The sequence below is a fragment of the Oreochromis aureus genome, linkage group 2 (genome assembly GCF_013358895.1).
Source record: "Oreochromis aureus strain Israel breed Guangdong linkage group 2, ZZ_aureus, whole genome shotgun sequence".
Lineage (NCBI taxonomy): Eukaryota > Metazoa > Chordata > Actinopteri > Cichliformes > Cichlidae > Oreochromis > Oreochromis aureus.
Window position 1 is genome coordinate 15,334,777 of NC_052943.1, and position 16,893 is coordinate 15,351,669.

The 16,893-nt window shown below is 39.3% G+C and overlaps 1 protein-coding gene across 4 annotated transcripts in view; it reads left to right on the top strand.

Annotated features, from left to right (window-relative positions):
* ccdc88b (coiled-coil domain containing 88B) overlaps nucleotides 1–15,358 on the top strand; it is a 58,282-nt gene extending 42,924 nt beyond the window's left edge. For all 4 annotated transcript variants that reach the window (XM_039619144.1, XM_039619139.1, XM_031750570.2 and 1 more), the window contains 5 exons: nucleotides 2,520–2,665; nucleotides 9,330–9,437; nucleotides 11,033–11,190; nucleotides 14,505–14,846; nucleotides 15,161–15,358. In XM_039619144.1, coding sequence (XP_039475078.1) covers nucleotides 2,520–2,665; nucleotides 9,330–9,437; nucleotides 11,033–11,190; nucleotides 14,505–14,846; nucleotides 15,161–15,231 — 825 coding nt within the window. In that variant the 3' untranslated portion in view covers nucleotides 15,232–15,358. The remainder of the gene's footprint in view (nucleotides 1–2,519; nucleotides 2,666–9,329; nucleotides 9,438–11,032; nucleotides 11,191–14,504; nucleotides 14,847–15,160) is intronic.
* The last annotated feature ends 1,535 nt before the right edge of the window (nucleotides 15,359–16,893 follow it).

The following is a 16,893-nucleotide window of genomic DNA, read 5'->3' on the forward strand; positions in this document are numbered from 1 at the left end:
TCTGGTGATTCTTGTGGTTATTTGCCTTTCAGTCAGTTGATAATGAAAAGCTCTGACCTCTTGAGTCATCTTATAAGGTGAAGATGTGAAGCAGTTAAGCAATTATTATTTACCAATTTTTTGGGACCAGTGACATGACAATTCAGTCACTACGGGATCATCAAATCTCTTTGTGTCTTTTTTTAGCTGACATTCAGTAACGTTAACTGCTATTCAGATAAATCCTTGCTTTGTATAGAGTTCCCTGCAGATATGTTTTGTGTTTTTTATGTGCTTTTATGTCCAAATGGGTCCAACAGCAGCAGGTTTTATAGAAGTTCAAGGGGGGCAGCTGACCCACACCCACGCTCTTACAAAAGGTTCTTCATCGCCTTTTTTCATTGATTCAGAGCACTCAGTGCTGAATTCTGTAAGACTGAAAAACACTCACCTGTTACCTTCCGGTACATCTTTATTCTGGTGGCATCGTACTGTTACTATACTGATCTTTTCAAAACGCTGGAAATGTTTTTCAAAACACTTAATTAAATAATTTATCCTTGCTGACACAGAGATATATAATACATGCCAGAGAATATATCAGACATGGTAAAAAAAATAAAGTATACCTTCTTTCAAGGTTTTACATATCAGGACATAAAAAAATAATCTCCTTTTTATCAGGTTCCAAAATGATTTCAATCTAATCAATATGGCACAGATGCCATTGTTACTATATTTATTTAACAAAAGCTAAGCCAAAATGAAGAAGCAGTGTGTGAAAAACCAAGTACACCCTATGATTCAGTAGCTTGTGAAATCACCTTTAGCAGGAATAAGTGAAGTAATTGTTTACCACCACAGGATTTCAGTCAGATCGAGGCCTAGACTTTGGCTGGGCCATTGCGACACCTCGATTATTTTATTCTTCGGCCATTCTGTTGTAGATTAGCTGCTGTGCTTGGGATCATTATCCTGCTGCATTACCCAATTTGCTCCAAGCTCTAGCTGTTGGAAAGAAGGCCTCACATTGGGCTGTAGAAGAGTTTGCGAGGCGCCCCGGTACTGTGGCTGCATAACGAGACCAAATCATCACTCCTCTACCACTGTGCTTAACAGTGGGTATGAGGTGTTTGTGCTGATATGATGTGTTTGGTTTTTTGGTGTTGCGGACAAATGTCTCCACAAACATGCTCCAGACGTTTGTTCAGATGCAACTCTGCAAACCTGAGTCGTGCTGCCATCTTCTTTTTTTTTAGATAGAAAGTGTTTTTCCCCGGTGACACTTTCAAATAATTATTCAGTCTTTTTCTAATTGTGCTGTCATGAACCTCTCAGGGGTTTTTGTAGTTTCTGTGAGCATCGCATTACCTGATCTTGGGGTGACTTTGCTGGATTGTTCACTCCTGGGAAGATTTGTGAATACTCTTTTAACTATAGAATAAGGGACTTGTTGTGTGTCAATGGCCTCATAACCCATCACAGATTGACAGATTGACCGACAGTTGATTCTCTTAGATCATTGCTGATGTCTTTCCCAGCGTTCCTATGGAAGCAGTAGGCGTGTACTTATTTTTCATGCACAGCTTCGGCATTTTGGTGTAGTTTTAGTTAAATGATGACACGGTGTAAGAATTTTCTTTAGAATATTCTTTTTATCTTGCCAGTAGATATGTACCCCATTGTGAAGACATATTTGCATTAAAACTATAATATAGTCCAAATAAACTAAACTGGAAATAACAGAAATCTTGTGCACAGTTGCAGTAAGGCAGATAATCATTATCGTTATTGTCTTATCCTCTATTTTTTTCTCACACGGGTAAATCAGCCTTTCTGCTAATCTTAATAAGGGATAAGCTTGGCAAAGGTATGCTCAGTAGTCAAACTGATGAGAGTGACAGTCTTGACATTATTATTTTTTTATTCCTACAATGTAAAATCTTGTTAATTGATAAAATCAGGCCCACGGTGTGCACTCACTCTGGCACTAAAGGGAGTGGAATTGTGCTTTTTGACTATTCTGCTGACTCTGTTCAGATTTGGCTGCTGCAACAGCAACTGGGACTGGCAGGCTGTTATGTAGAGAGAATCTGGCATGATAGTAAAGTTATTAATTATTAATTACAAAGTTCAGACCTGCATTTGGATGATACACCTTTGTTTTGGTTAATGGCGGTTTGTAGGAGTTCTTTCATTCATTGTAAGCTACCAGATTTCAACACAAAAGTCCTGGCAGAGACATTGTAAGAATTTTATACATGCATTAAAATGATAAGCTATGAAAATGCGTTTAATTTTTAATGATATAGTTAGATGCATTTTGTCAGTTTCACTGTGTTTATGAACCGTATGACTAACAAAGCACTGTCCGTACCTTTCTGTCTGCAGGTCTTTTTTCTCTGACTCACACATCCTCTCATCTATGGGAAAAATAACCCATAGAAATCATTAGGCATCCTTACTTTTGCAGAACAAATAGTATATTCTGTTCTTGTCAAGCTATTTATTCTTGATCGCATTTATGGTCTTGTGTACAGTTGTTGACCCAGCTGAAGGGGAACATGGAGGAAGAGAATCGACACTTAGCAGAGCAGAATCAGAGTCTTCTGAGGGAGAATCGTGCCTTACTGGAGCAGAGCCTGGAGCGCCGTGACCAGCATTATTCACAGCAAAGGGAATACCAGTAAGTATATAGTCACACACTCCCTGGCCAGTTCTTTAGGTATCATCGCCTTTATTAGGCGCTTTAATTGACTTCAAATGTAGAATGATTGTTGGTGCCAGACAGTCTGGTCTGAGTATTTCACAGACTGCTCAAGGGTCAAGGGTCTGCGGGGTTTACAGAGAATGGTCCAAAAACTGAAAATATAGCTGTTCAGCCGATAAATCTGCAGTAACTGTGTGACGCTATCACATCAGTATGGACCAAAATCTCAGAAATCTTCTGAGCGCCTTGTTAAATTTGCACAAAGATTTAAGGCAGTTCTGAAGGGGTCCAAAACAGTGCTAGCAAGGTGTAACTAATGAAGTGGCCAGTAAGAGTGTATCTAGAAAGGATTATCAGTGAATCCGGCAAAGTCGAAGGGAACCAAACGGATGTAAACAGCTGACAGAAATGCAGCTGAGTGGATTTGCACTGAAACACATTAAGAGATTAAAAAAACAGCTTGTAAACTATGAGTGAAAATCACTAACACGCTCGAGGTTTGGGCCCGCACCACTTACCTGTGATGTCTCTACATTCACACATGTTAAAAATACTGGCTACCCCTCAGCCTTCTAGTAGATGCATCTATTGTATACATTAGAAAATCTTAGATAGCATCTTTCTTGATTTATTGTGTTTATGAGATTTTCAGAAAACTTGACCTCTGATCTTGACCTTGAGTACAAGCCACAGAGTGTTAAATTCAAGTCACGTATACAAGCATGGTACCAAAAAAAAAACAAACTGTAGTGAAACTAACATTAAAGTCTGTTAAATTTATGTTTAAAAAAAAAGTTTATGTAAAAAACGATACATAAAAATGTATTTTCAGGGTATGGGAGCTTTGCAGTAATGAAAAGCAGAGGTGCACTGAAGAAGTTTGACCTTATTAATGGAGTTAACTTCATGTAATAAGTTGCAGTGAATGCATTTTGTTTACTGCTATTGTTTAAGTTTGTAGGCTGTAACAGAGTTTGTATTCATATCAAGCACATAAAAGCACTTCTATAAAGGTTTGAGACTGCAAAGACAACAATTTCACAGTCCAGTGGCCCTCAGTAGTCTTCCTTTTGAATGACTAATAGACTGCTTTGAGAATAATCCTGAACTAATAGTGAGCATGCAGAGTTGGCTTCAGTCTTTAAGTCTAATGAACCAAAGTTCTTGCAAATTACATCTTTTTGTGCCTTCAGTTCAGGCTTGTGTGTGTGAAAAGATGACTTTTTTCAGCCTCTTTCGTTAAATCGCGGGCACAGATTTCGTTGTTAACATTTCACGGCATATTTTGGTTCATCACCCTGCCACGCGAGGTCTGCATCATCTCATAACAGCTCTTACAAGTGAATGTTCAAAAGCCACGTACTTTGCAAACTCACAGAAATGCGTTTAGATTTTTTCCTTCCAAAATCAGCACAATTTTCATGAAGCAGAAAGAAATCACACTACATTTACAACTTAATTACAGGACAGACAAGATTTCAGTGTGTACGTGATGGAAGAAGTGAAGGGCTCTGTGCATGCATTAAACTTCAGTCAGTCTTGGGAGTAAACAGAAATTGTGTATCCAACTTTCAAAGCAACTGGAATTAACAGTAAGAGCACCGGGGCACTCGTATAGTTCACCAGGTTAAACAAGCTCTAAGGTACACTCTAAGGCTGTCACAGAGGCCTGGGTTTGAATCCTCCCTGAGGCCATTTGCTGCGTGACTTCCCCCTTGTTCTCTTTCTGAGCTTTTCTGTGTCAATAAAGGCTAAAAATCCCCCAAACAGGGAGCACAGTAAAGCCTAACAGGCGCACAGCAGAGTCTGTAAGTAGTATTTTGCTGAGAAGGTTTTGTTTTAATGTTGTTGTTTTTTAGTATCACTTTCACAAACATAAGCACATAAAAATATGTCATGCAAAGCATTTTTGATGATAGTTTTATTCTCTTTCACTGAGCCAAAGTCTGTGGCATTAATGCTTTAAGTTATCTACGTAGCAGTGTATCAGTACATTGCAATAAAAGAAGTGGATGTTGTACATTGTACAAAATGATATAAAATATTTTAGTGTAGCATTATTCCAGTCTGGCCACAAAGATAGTCGCTGATCTCCAGACCAGGTCAGATGATGGCTCAGCTGATACCCGTTTAAGCTGCTTTAGCTGGCCTAAAGCTGCTGCACACATGTAAAACAACTATTTCTTTATATTTAATCGGCTAAACTGACATAATTTTTGGGTTGTTATTAATACTTGCATAAAAATCCTTTGCAGTCAGTGACTCCCTAAAGTCTAGAAGCCGTGGATTGTTTGTGGGTCTCTCTGCATTCACTATTGTATTTAATAACTAAAGGCATGCTCTGTTGGGTTGAGATCAGATGACTCACTTGGCCATTGAAGAGTATCCCTTTGCTTTCCCTTGAGAAACTCTCATCCATTTGCACTGTTAAGCTCACCTCATTTCTCTGACTCTGAGCACAGAGTAGAGGCCTGTACACTCAAGAATTCATCCTGCTGAGTCTCACAGCAGTCACATCATCAGTAGATGGCAGTGATCTGTTTCCACTGGCAGCCATTCATGCCCATGCCAAAACATCTCCTCGACTATGTTTGACAGACGATGTGGTGTGCTTTGGATCATGAGCTGTGTCTCTCGTTCTCCATACTTTTCTTTCCCATCATTCGGGTACAAGTTAATCTTTTTCAGATGTTTTCTGTCATCTCGACTATAGAAGGACAACTTCTGTGGTGGCTTTTCAGGCATTTCAGTCACTACATACTTGTAGTCCACAGTTTTTGCAATCTTTAATTGGTTTATTTTGTTTTTTAATCTAGTGATGACTGAGCGATGGCCTTCCTCACTTATATAGACATTTCGTTGGCCCTCATATTGAGCATTCCAGTGAAAAGAGACCAAATGCAAGTTCACTTAAAATAACTTCCAGATCATTTACTTGCTTAATCTGTCATGGAGTAACAAGAGAAGAGGCCTCACCTGACCATGAAACTGCGTGCCAATTAATTGTCCATTAATTGTCCAGTAACATGTTGAGTTGGGACTTTGTATTAAAAAATGTCAGTAATTTCTACACAGTTAATGAAATACTTTAGTTAAACCCCTTGAATTCAAGCTGAAAGTTTCCACTTCAATCACACATTGACTGTTTGATTTAAAATCCACTGTGTTGGTGTACAGAGGCAAAATACATAAATGTGTGGACTTAACTGTATATATGGAACAGTACATACCATAACATATGAATAAAAAATATAATTTAAATAAATCTAGTTGCTCACTGAGTAAATGATGGCATCGGAGCAGCACAATAAAAAAAATATGAAAGGAAAGGAACAGCGATTTAATGAAAATATAAACAACCTGATTTGAAATGACCAAAAAGGATTTTAGAATAAGTGAAAAGATGAGAAGGAGCAGATGTTTAAAGATAACCTATTCCCTTCAGAGGGAACATAAAAGGTTTTTTTTAACCAACTTCCTTTGATACAAAAGAGACATTAGAAATAATTATATAAATTACTGCAGATTGAAACGATAGTCTTTTTCTATCATTGCTAAAATAGTTTGTCGGGTATTTACTTGTATATAAAATGTGTTTTTGTGACAAACAGAGTCACCAGATGTTTCAGCTCCTTACGGCTCTGTGGAAGGATTTAGTATCTGTTTCCCCCTTTGTTTAATGGTGAAATCATCGAGAGACAAGTATTTTCTGAATAAAAAAAAACCTCGCCTAAAAACCCGCTGTGTGGTATGTATCCAGAATTTTACTGAAATTGGCTGCGTCTTACAATTTAGCAGCAGGAACACAGACCAGATAAGTAAACAAAGGCAAGGCAAAAAAAGGCAAGGTATCACCTGCCAGCCGATCGGAAAATGTGTAGCTGTGAAAAGATCATGTGTGGCATGGGAACAGGATCCATTTCAGGGGTTATGTTGCAAAAAAACAAACAGAAAACTGGGGGAAGGGGACTGGTATATATATTCTAGTGGTGACCCAGGAGCAGGTGGATGTAGGAGTCGGGTGGATTTGACCGGTGAGGAAAGTCTGTAAATATCTGGTAGATGGAGAATGGCAGGCCTGGAAAGTTCTTACGAAATGCATGGGCCTGGGGGAAATGAGAAATGGCTTGGGACTGAGGCAGAGTGCGCAAGATAAAAACAACTGAGATAGCTGTCTTGACAGGCGTGTTTAGCTGCTGAAAAGCTGCTGAAAGATATTTCCCTCAGAAGTTAGAGAGCGAGTTAAAGGGGAGAAGAAGAAACACAGAATTTATATTCATCAGGTGGTCCGAAATATGAGCCTGAATGGATGTTAGTGTTGTTAAAAGCAGCTGTTTGCTGGTGAATGTTCACCCCGTCAGTTTAAAAACATCGCTCAGCAGTTTTGACCCGTCGGGTGAGCGCACCAATTTTGTTATTTTGTAAAGATTAAAGTGGCATCAAACTGGAAAAACAGAGGTGGCCTTCAGACTTTCGGTGTTTTATTCCAAAAAGTTTGACTGTAGCCTTGATCAAATATGACTATACCAATGATTACAAATGAAATTCTAATAGAATTTTTTCATTATTATTATTATTATTGTTATTATGTTGTATTTAATTTTACTTGGATAAAGAACAAAATGAGCTGCAAATCTCATAAACCCCATAATTTATTTACAGCAGAGCACTGAAAACATATCAAATGTTTAAACTGAGAAAATGCACAAGTCTAAGAAAAAATAAGGTCATTTTGAATTTGATGGCAGACAGTAGCATCCCGTCTTCTTCTGACAGCAGTGCGTAACATCTGGAAGCTGAAGAGACCAGCTGCTGGATTTTGGGGGAGGAATGTTGTCCCATTCTTGTCTGATGTAAGATTCTAGCTGCTCAACAGTCCGGGATCTTCTCTGTGGTATTTTGTGTTTCGTGAAGCTCCAAATATTTTCAGTTATCTTCAGCCACGCCGCAGCACTGTCTTTCTGAAGTATGAAAGGCTTTTCCTGAAAAGACGTCATCTGGATGGGAGCATATGTTGCACTAAAACCTGGATATATCTTTCAGCATTCATGGTACCTTTACAGATGAGCCAGGTGCCGATTCTAAAGGCACTAATGTCCCCGCAGACCATCACGGATGCAGGCTTTTGAATTAAGTGCTGATAACAAGCAACTGTTCTTTAGTTGGGAGGATGCAAAATCCATGTTTTACAAAAAGACCACAGAACAATTTCCCATTTGGCCTCAGTCCATTTTAAATGAACTTTTGCCCAAAGCAGTGATTCAGAATCATGTTTACACATGACTTCTTCTTTCATGATGGAGCTATAACTTGCATTTGGGGATGGCACATATTTATTCACAGACAGCAATTTCCAAAAGTGTTCCTGAGCCCATGCAGTGATTTCCATCTCAGGGTCCAAAGATCACAGATATGATTTTGGACCTTGTGACCTGTACACAGAGATTTCTCCAGATTCTCTGAATCTTTTGATGATCTTTCATGCACTTTAGATGATGAGATGTTAAAAGTCTTCACAATTTTACAATATGGAACATTATTCTGAAAATTGTTCCACAATTTGTTGATGCATGTTTTTGCAGACTTGTGAACCTCTCCCCATCTTTGCTTTTGAAAAACTCTCTCCTCTTTTTATACCAAATCATTTTTCAATCATTTCAATCATTTTTCAAAATTCAGGTTACATATTCGTCCATGTGAAAAGTCCAGTTGTGTTCAAATGAAAAACAATAATATTGATGCATACCTCTGAGCAGTGGTTTTTAAGACTGATTTCACTTAACTGATTTATTTTCTGCTCACCAGAAATACTTTACTTTGAAAGGGTGTGCAAAGTATTTGAGAGCCAGTGCTGCAGTCAAACGATGTTCTCCCTTCAAACGAGTGCAGGAGGAAATGTTTTGAATCGAGTGAGAAAACACGTGAAGATGACTGAGAAGCTTTCATAAAACGAATTAAAACCTCCTTAAAGAGTCTCGATCTTAGTTCATAGTTTTAATACTGTAGTCATAATACAAATTCTGAGGAAGAAGCACAGCTGTCAGTTAGGTAAACAAATGAAATAGATAATCAGAAAGCTTTGCATGACACAATTCGCCTTAAATCAGTGTAGCTTTGTTACAGCACACAGTAATATTTTCTGTAATTGAATTACAATCTCTGTAATAGCTGTTGAAATATTTCAGTCTGGAAAAAAGTGGTGGGCTAAAGGAGTGATTGAACAGCCATCAACAGCACCATGAACACTGGGAGGCTAAAAATGTCCCGATGCCTTGATGCTGGACTAAATGTTTCCATCTATTACTCCTGCTTTTGAGACTGATTTGAGAATACAAGCTGTTCTTTCCAGCAGATTCATACTTGAGCACATCGCAGCTCAACAGGATCGCAATAACATCAACACACAGTCTCGCATCTGATGTGCTTGTTAAAAAAAAGAAAGAAACGAGCTCCAGAAGTCTCCATTACTCACGAGAGGATTTTAGGCGTTAGTTAAATCACACACCATCAGCCACGTTCGTGCACACTACCAGAATAATCCTATTAACTTGCACTGATAATGCATGCACGACGATGTGTAAATTTTCCTCCCTCTTCCTCTGAGCTGCTTTGTTCTGATGCTTTGTGTGTTTTCCTTCAGGGAGAAGCTGAGCGAGCTCCGACGGGAGAAGCAGAAGTTGGTGGAGAAGATTATGGATCAGTACAGAGTACTCGAGCCCAGCATGCCATCCCCCGCCAGCAAGGCCAAGTACATTATATAAATTTGTTTACATGTACAATACACCAAGCTGCTAATGTATTTGTTAATTACACCCGTGCAGTATATAATACAGGAGTGAGGGACATTGATTTCATGTAGAAAGGCAGTTGAAGCTGTTGGACATGAAATGTGTAGGTCAGATTCCCACCAGACACAACAAGATGGGCACTGTTAGTGATTAGCCAGCGAACACAGCAGAGAAAGTTGCAGTGAAAGAGCCTGAGAGATCCCTCGGGAGGTAGTGGAGAAAAAAAAAGAGTTAAGTGACAGTAAACACTGACTTTAAATTCTCAACTGTTCCCTGAAATAGAGACTAAACCTAAGTAAATTCACATTTTGTAAAGTTTGATTTGTGTGACTCCTTGTTTGCCTTGATCTCAACACAGAGATACAGAGTACAGTAGTTCAAAGAGGCCATAATACAATCTGGAATCATACACTTTATTAGGGACAGTTCAGCCACTGTTTGTTTATCCTATTTATTTACATGCATGAATGTACACTTACGGACACTTTTTTAGGTAAATTTTTTCACTTGTTCATTAATGTAAATATCTAATCAGCCAATCAATCAGCTACAGCAGCAGAGGTCCGCACTGGCTGTCTGCTAAGAACAGAAAAATGAGGCTACAATTCACTCAGGCTCACCAAAACTGGACAATAGAAGACTGGAAAATGTTGCCTGGACTGAGGAGTCAGTTTCTGTTGTGACTTTAGGTGTAAACAACATGAAAGCATGGATCCATCCTGGCTCCAATAGTTCAGATTACTGGTGATGTAATGGTTTGGGAGATATTTTCTTGGCACACTTGTACCCCTGATCGTGTCTTTTCCTTTGACACGGCGTACCATCTTCTGATAGCCGTCTCCAGACGGATAACGCACCGTGTCACAAAGCTCAGATCATCTCACAGTGCCAACAAAAACAGAACATTGCAGAAAATTAGACTTAGTTGCAGAGTAGCTGCACTGGATTGTTTTACATTGACTGTTTATTAAGTGTGTGGCGACCCAAGTGTTTTGTGAAGATCCATTTCATATTGTTAAAGTATACATCTTTAAAGTGTTGCCGTGTTATGTTGCATGACTCTGATAAACCCTTTTAATCACAAAATCCATCACTACAGGAAAATAAAACACTAACTTGAGATGGATTACATATCTGATAGTAAATGTGTCAGTTAAAAACCAATGAAAAGTTGCATTTTCAACTGTAAAGTGTCCTGATACAAAAAATGTATTTTTATTAGTTTTTCACAGGCAGAATCATTATTATCAGGGGTGGATTTTGGATTTTGGCGTCCAGACATGTTGACAGCTGACCATTCTCTTCCTGTGCCTTTACACCTTTTTATGGTGGTGACATTTTAATTATAGCGTTTCCAGTTGCACCTTCTACAGGTGAAATCCTGGCGCATAAACGACACATGGCACAAAAAGCATTTTGTGAACAAGATGAAACCCCTGACACTTGGCTTCCTCCCATTGTTTCTGGAAAAATCAGGGTGCGCAGTGCATGCAGACACAAACACTCCCATAGCTCATCTCTTTGTAAATGGTCCCTGTCCCCTGTGTCCTTGTAGGAAATCTAACTGGATTGCAGACAGGATGAAGAAGCTAATCAAACCCCGGGGAGGAGGAGGAGGAAGAGAGGGACGCGCCCTCTTCACCGCCGCGGGCAGCGTGGAAAACCTGGCCGACAGCGCTGAATTTACATCAGACACACACGCACCTCAGCCTGGTGAGATCTCGCACACACCCCCAGAACCAAGCTCACTATACCACCCCCCCGCCCTTCCTGCACAACGACAAACACACAAACAGCAGCTGACTGGTTTTCACAAAGATATGCTCACATGCTCAGCCCATCAAGCGAGCCTGCAGGCATGCATACAAATCATCTCATGACTACCAAGTGTGGTCGGCATTGATACCACTCTCTTCTCCTTAGATCTCTCCCCATAGAGTGCCAAGACTCACAGAGGCTGGCTTTCTCTGCTAACCACATGTTGAAAGGAAAGAGATTCGTGAGGCTTCATTCGCTTTTTATGCATTTACTGACTGAGAGTCAGAAAGACAACTCTCTGCAGACGCTTTCAAAGCCAGGATTTAATCCTCAACCTGCATTCTTGATGTGTTTTCTCTCTTTCTGACATACCAACATTGTCTCTCACTTAATTTTTATTTCCCTTGCAGTGTGTTTTCTGTAAACCCCTGGATTTCTTAAACTCGAGTCTCTCTTTATGCCAGAGAAAGACTTGATCTTTCATCTTCACAACAAGCAGAGAAAAGCAGAAAAACTCCTTGAAGTGAAGAGCCAGCTAAGACAGTTCTCAAAACTGCTTCCTGTTTATTATGTTTGGGGTGACGTATACTACAAACATTTAACTGATTCACAGCTGTTTAACATGACAGGTTGGACTTGGAGTAGTATTCTTGCTTGCAACGATCAGGCTTGTATCAATGCTAAGCTCTTTTGTTTAAAAAAGTGCATTGGATTATCTAGAAAGGAATATTTTATTATATCATTTATGCTTTTAAACAGGTGGATTTGGCAGGTGGGGGAACCCTAAGCTTCAGTATAGCAGTGCAGCAGAGTCATGAGCTCTAGTAGATTTGTTTTTTGCGTACAAGCTGTGATCAGCTGACCTTTGCTGCTGCTTCTCTGAGGTTTACTGCTCTCTGTGGATTTAGCCAACTACATTTCTACAGTATATAAGCAGATTTTAAAGCAGCACCGTGGCTGCTTTCCAACACTAAACCAGTATAATGCTACTATAATAGTGAAATTGTTACTAAAGAACATCATCAGCTTAAATTCAAACTGATGACTCCCACTAGACTCCTCCTGGATGTAGGTCCAGGAGTCATGCACACAGGCACTTATTTTGCATTCTATAAATTAACTAACTTTTACATTGATGGTCAGTGAGTATTAAAAAAAAAGTATAAAAAATGATTTAAATAAATTTAAATTCTGAATTGTTTCAGTGCCTCATCTCTCAGGTAACATCTCTGCTGCTAGCCAGGATCTAAAGTAAACGTCACAGTGGACATCAGTCTTCCCCAACACTGCAAACTACTGTCCTGCTTAAACTTTAACTAACATGGAATTATCATCACTTAATTGGTTTTAATTGGTTTGCATAAACACCTCTACCTCCTCTGAGGTTCATGGATGTAGTGAAGGAGGACATGCAGAGGGTTGGTGTGACAGAGGAGGATGCTAGGGACAGGGTGAGATGGCGGCAGATGATCCTCTAAAGGAAGCAGCCAAAAGATGGAGAAGACTTGTAGAGCTGTCCTTACCTTTAAAAATGACCTCTCATCTTCCTCTCCTGTCTTGTCTTTCTTACATCTTTCTCTAACCTTCTCTGTCTCAGAGAAGAAAGCTGATGTTTTTTTTTCCCCCTGAGAAGTACAACAACTCTAGCTAGCAGGTTCATTGTGCAACACACTGCACAGCTCAAGTGGTGTTTTGGATTGTACTAGTTGAGCTCTTTGAATACCTGCCATTTCAAGAAAAAGGTTAGTCTGTTTATGCTCGCTTCTCTCTTTAGAAGCACTAGATGCTGAAATACTGGGACAAACAGCTTTGTTAACATCTGCAGCGTGGATGCAAGACAGCAAAGAAAAGAGGAAAAAAAGATGATGTATACAGGCGGGACCTGGTGGTACTTAACTGCGGCATCAGCTACATGAAGCATGAAAAATTACCTTGATTTATAGTATTTTGTATTAAACTGTCTATCACATTTAATTACTGATTTACTGAGGGTGTCAAAATGCACTATGGGTGACTTTAAGCTCTGCTTTTAAGAAAACTTGAAGTTCTAGGCAATATTGGAAAGTGCTTATTATAATTTTTTGTTGATATCGTTCTTATCACACCTTGCGTTTCAATTCCCAAGAATATATACATATAAAAAGAGAGATATGTTATTTTAGACACACTCTCATTTCAATAGAAAATAGAATAGGAAAACAATACAAAAAGGAACTGAACTCTCTGTGAGCTCTGATTCTATTGAAAATAACTCACACTCAGACTGCAGTCTGAACAAGACAAGATGCAGCATTTTTTCAGCCTAATGTCCTAAATGATGCGTTTTCATTGTTATTGTTAGTGCTGAAAATGTGCCTGAGTTCTCAGCAGCACTGTTAAGTCTTTATTGGTAGTGCATAAAAACAGGTAACAAACAGAATAGACACTAATGTAGCTGGAAACAGGCATGAGTACACATTCAAGTGTTTAAAATCAATAATTCCAAAATTTGTTATGATGCTAATAATATATTATTAGCAATGTTATTGCTGTTAATGAATGTCTAATGTAAAATTGAATAAACCAGTTGTTATATGTTTGCAGTTGATGTTAAATGTTGAAAAGGAGGATTTAACAAATTCTCCTCTGCACTTATTGGCATTTTATTGCAATCTATTTATCAATAACTATTAAAAGAGACTAACATTTCAAATGTATAGAATATTTTACATATATGCCACAAATGCCTGCTATAGAGCATGCACATTTAGTTGTTTATATATGTAATATAGTGGCTTGATAATTGCTGAATAAATGTTTGAAATGAAGGGTTAGGAACTGATTTCTCTCTGCTTTTCTGCTGTATCAAAACAAAGAGCTTCACATCGCTTGTCGGTCTCACCCTCATGGATTGATGGCTTGCAGTGCTGCAGATTGTACAGGCTTAATGTGTGGCTCAAGGACACTTAGACATGAGGAGGGAAGGAATCAAACTAATAACCTCGCCATTAATGGCAATACAGGCCCACCACCTGAGCCACAGTTATCTTTTTTTTTCCTGAACCTATATTTGTCCTGAGTCCCTGAAACTGCTTTGGCACTGGAAAATTGTACCTTCTGTCTTTGTGCTGTGGCCTCATCGTGCAAAACACAAATGCGGAGGATCCTGTACATGAATTATACTCATATCTCTGAATGACTGCTTGATGAGAAAATGATCAATCGTAACAATGCACTTATATTTTATTTAAGGTTTTCTTAGTAATAATTTCTCAATCCTTCTCATACAGTTCCAGACCCTCGCAGTGCTCCGGTCTCTCCTTCTCCCTTGAGAAAATCTGCATCCCAGACAGAACCGGAGGTCTCTCTTCCCGGCGCACCGGCTACGCGCGCTGGCTCCGGGGGCCGTCGTAAACTGGGATCCCGTCACGGCTGGGGGCTGGGATTGGCCAGAGCAGGCTCGGGAGTTTCACAGTCTTTCAGTCCCGGCGACCAGAAGACACATCCACGCCAGCGGCTACGCTCCAGCCAGAACAACGCCTCCGTCCTATGGGAGGGAGAGAGACGTGCATCTCAGGAAGCAGACGCCCCGTTGACCGGTCAGGAGAGCGCCGAGGAGGATGAAGTGAAAGGTGAGGAGGAGAAAGGGGGATGAGGAAGATGCATGTTCATGTTTTATTTTAATTTTTTTCTTTAAGAAGGAAAAGTGTAAATAAGTAACAAAGGGGATTATTCGGAAGAAAACCATTTACCAGCTTGTTCAGATGGATATTTTCAAACTTCTCCTGTGTTAACAAGTGAGCTGCGAGCACATCTTTGGGGTAATAAGAAAAACATTAAGCCAAATGACAGTGAACTGTAAAGAAAAGTAAACTGCACAGAATCATCACACCATCTAAAATCCCTCAAAGGTAGACCTAGTATTTTTTTTTCTTTTGTCTTCCAGATAATCAGCACTCGAGTGACGACAGCACAACGGCACAAGACAGAAGTGTAGACTCCCCCCAGCTGAATTAATAACAAATGTTTTATATTATGTGCTCCATGGAAACCATTTTCATGCCTCTTCTTGTGTGTCTGAATATTTTAAATACAAGATCCTCCTAGTATTTTTGAATACATGAATAAATGCTTTAATCAGTCATTTGAGATCTTACTCATTTGTGAAGCAATTAACACCCTCCTTAGTACATACTATAAATAAAACTGACTGTACACCATCTATATATCTAGTCCTCCTATTAAAAAAAAGCTGAATATTGTGAAAATGTTTTCTTTTTAATTCAAAGAGGTAATCCTGCAAATATTCTGTATTTAAGGCACATACAGAAAACAATTTAACAGCATTTTTGTTTTAATGTTTGTGATTTTGGCTTTTAGCTCATGAAAATTAGAAATCCAGGCTCCTAGAATAATAATTATAAACATTGTTTATCTCTTGGTCGAGTTCAGTGCATGCAACACAATCATGGGGAAGACTGTTGAACTGACTGTTGCCCAGATCACGATCATTAACACCCTCCACGAGGAGAGTGAGCCACAGAAGGTGACTCCTGAAAAGGCTCACTGTTTGTGCTGTATCAGTGGAAAGAAACAGTGTGTTAGGAAAAGGTGTACGAGAAACAGGGATGACAGTAGCTCCCTGAAGACTGTCAGGAAAAGTCCATTCAAGAACGTGGGAGGGCTTCACAAGAAATGGACTGATGTTGCCGTCAGTGCATCAGGAGCCACTATTAACGGATGTCTTTAGGAAACAGCTGTAACTGAAACAGAGACAACATCAGCAGCATCTTACCTGGGCTAAGGAAAAAAGAAACTGGACTGATGCTCAGTGGTCCAAAGTCGTTGTTTCAATTTAAAGTGAATATTTCATTTAATTAGTAAATCAGATCCTGGGATGTGTGATGATCCCATGTCTGGTTGATCCGTGATGCTCCAATCCAGAGTCCATGCATCCGTGTAGCAGAATCATTTCAGCGCACTTCATCCACTTCCATCTGCTTATAAGCTTTATGGAGATGCTGATTTCCTTTTCCAGCAGGACTTAGCACCTGCCCACTGTGCCAAAACTGCTATGAAATGGTTTGCTGACCATGTTAATACTGTGCTTGATTGGCCAGCCAACTGGCTGAGAACACCAGTCATTACCTACTTCTTCTCCAAACTCAGATTTGCTTTTTATTGAATGGCACCACAATCGTCTCCTAATATTAAGAGAAAAAGTATAAATGGAGACTTGTTTTTTTAATCAAGTGAGTTTTGATGTGTTATTCTGAAATGGAGTAACTCACAAGAAATTTAGTCTTTTATTGTGGAGGACTTGTTAGGAATGTAATAACACTACTTAGGAGTTATGCAACTAAACCCAGACCAGATTGACCACTTTTAAAGGACCAAAAGATTTTTATACTCATATAACAGCTGATATGGTAGAGTTGTTAAAAAAGGGAAAGGGATTAAAGGGTTGTTAAATAACTCTGAATTTATTCTTAGAGTTGGCAACTTGAAGACCACAGCTGACACCACGCCACTGTTTGTTCAGCTGCAATGTTACTCTGCTACATGTGCTGCAGACAAGTAAGCAATGCATTTTGAGCCTCTAATCTCTTTTACTGCACTTTCTTTCTACTATGAAAATGTACGTGGTGTATATCAGAAACATTTTAGCAAATACCGGCC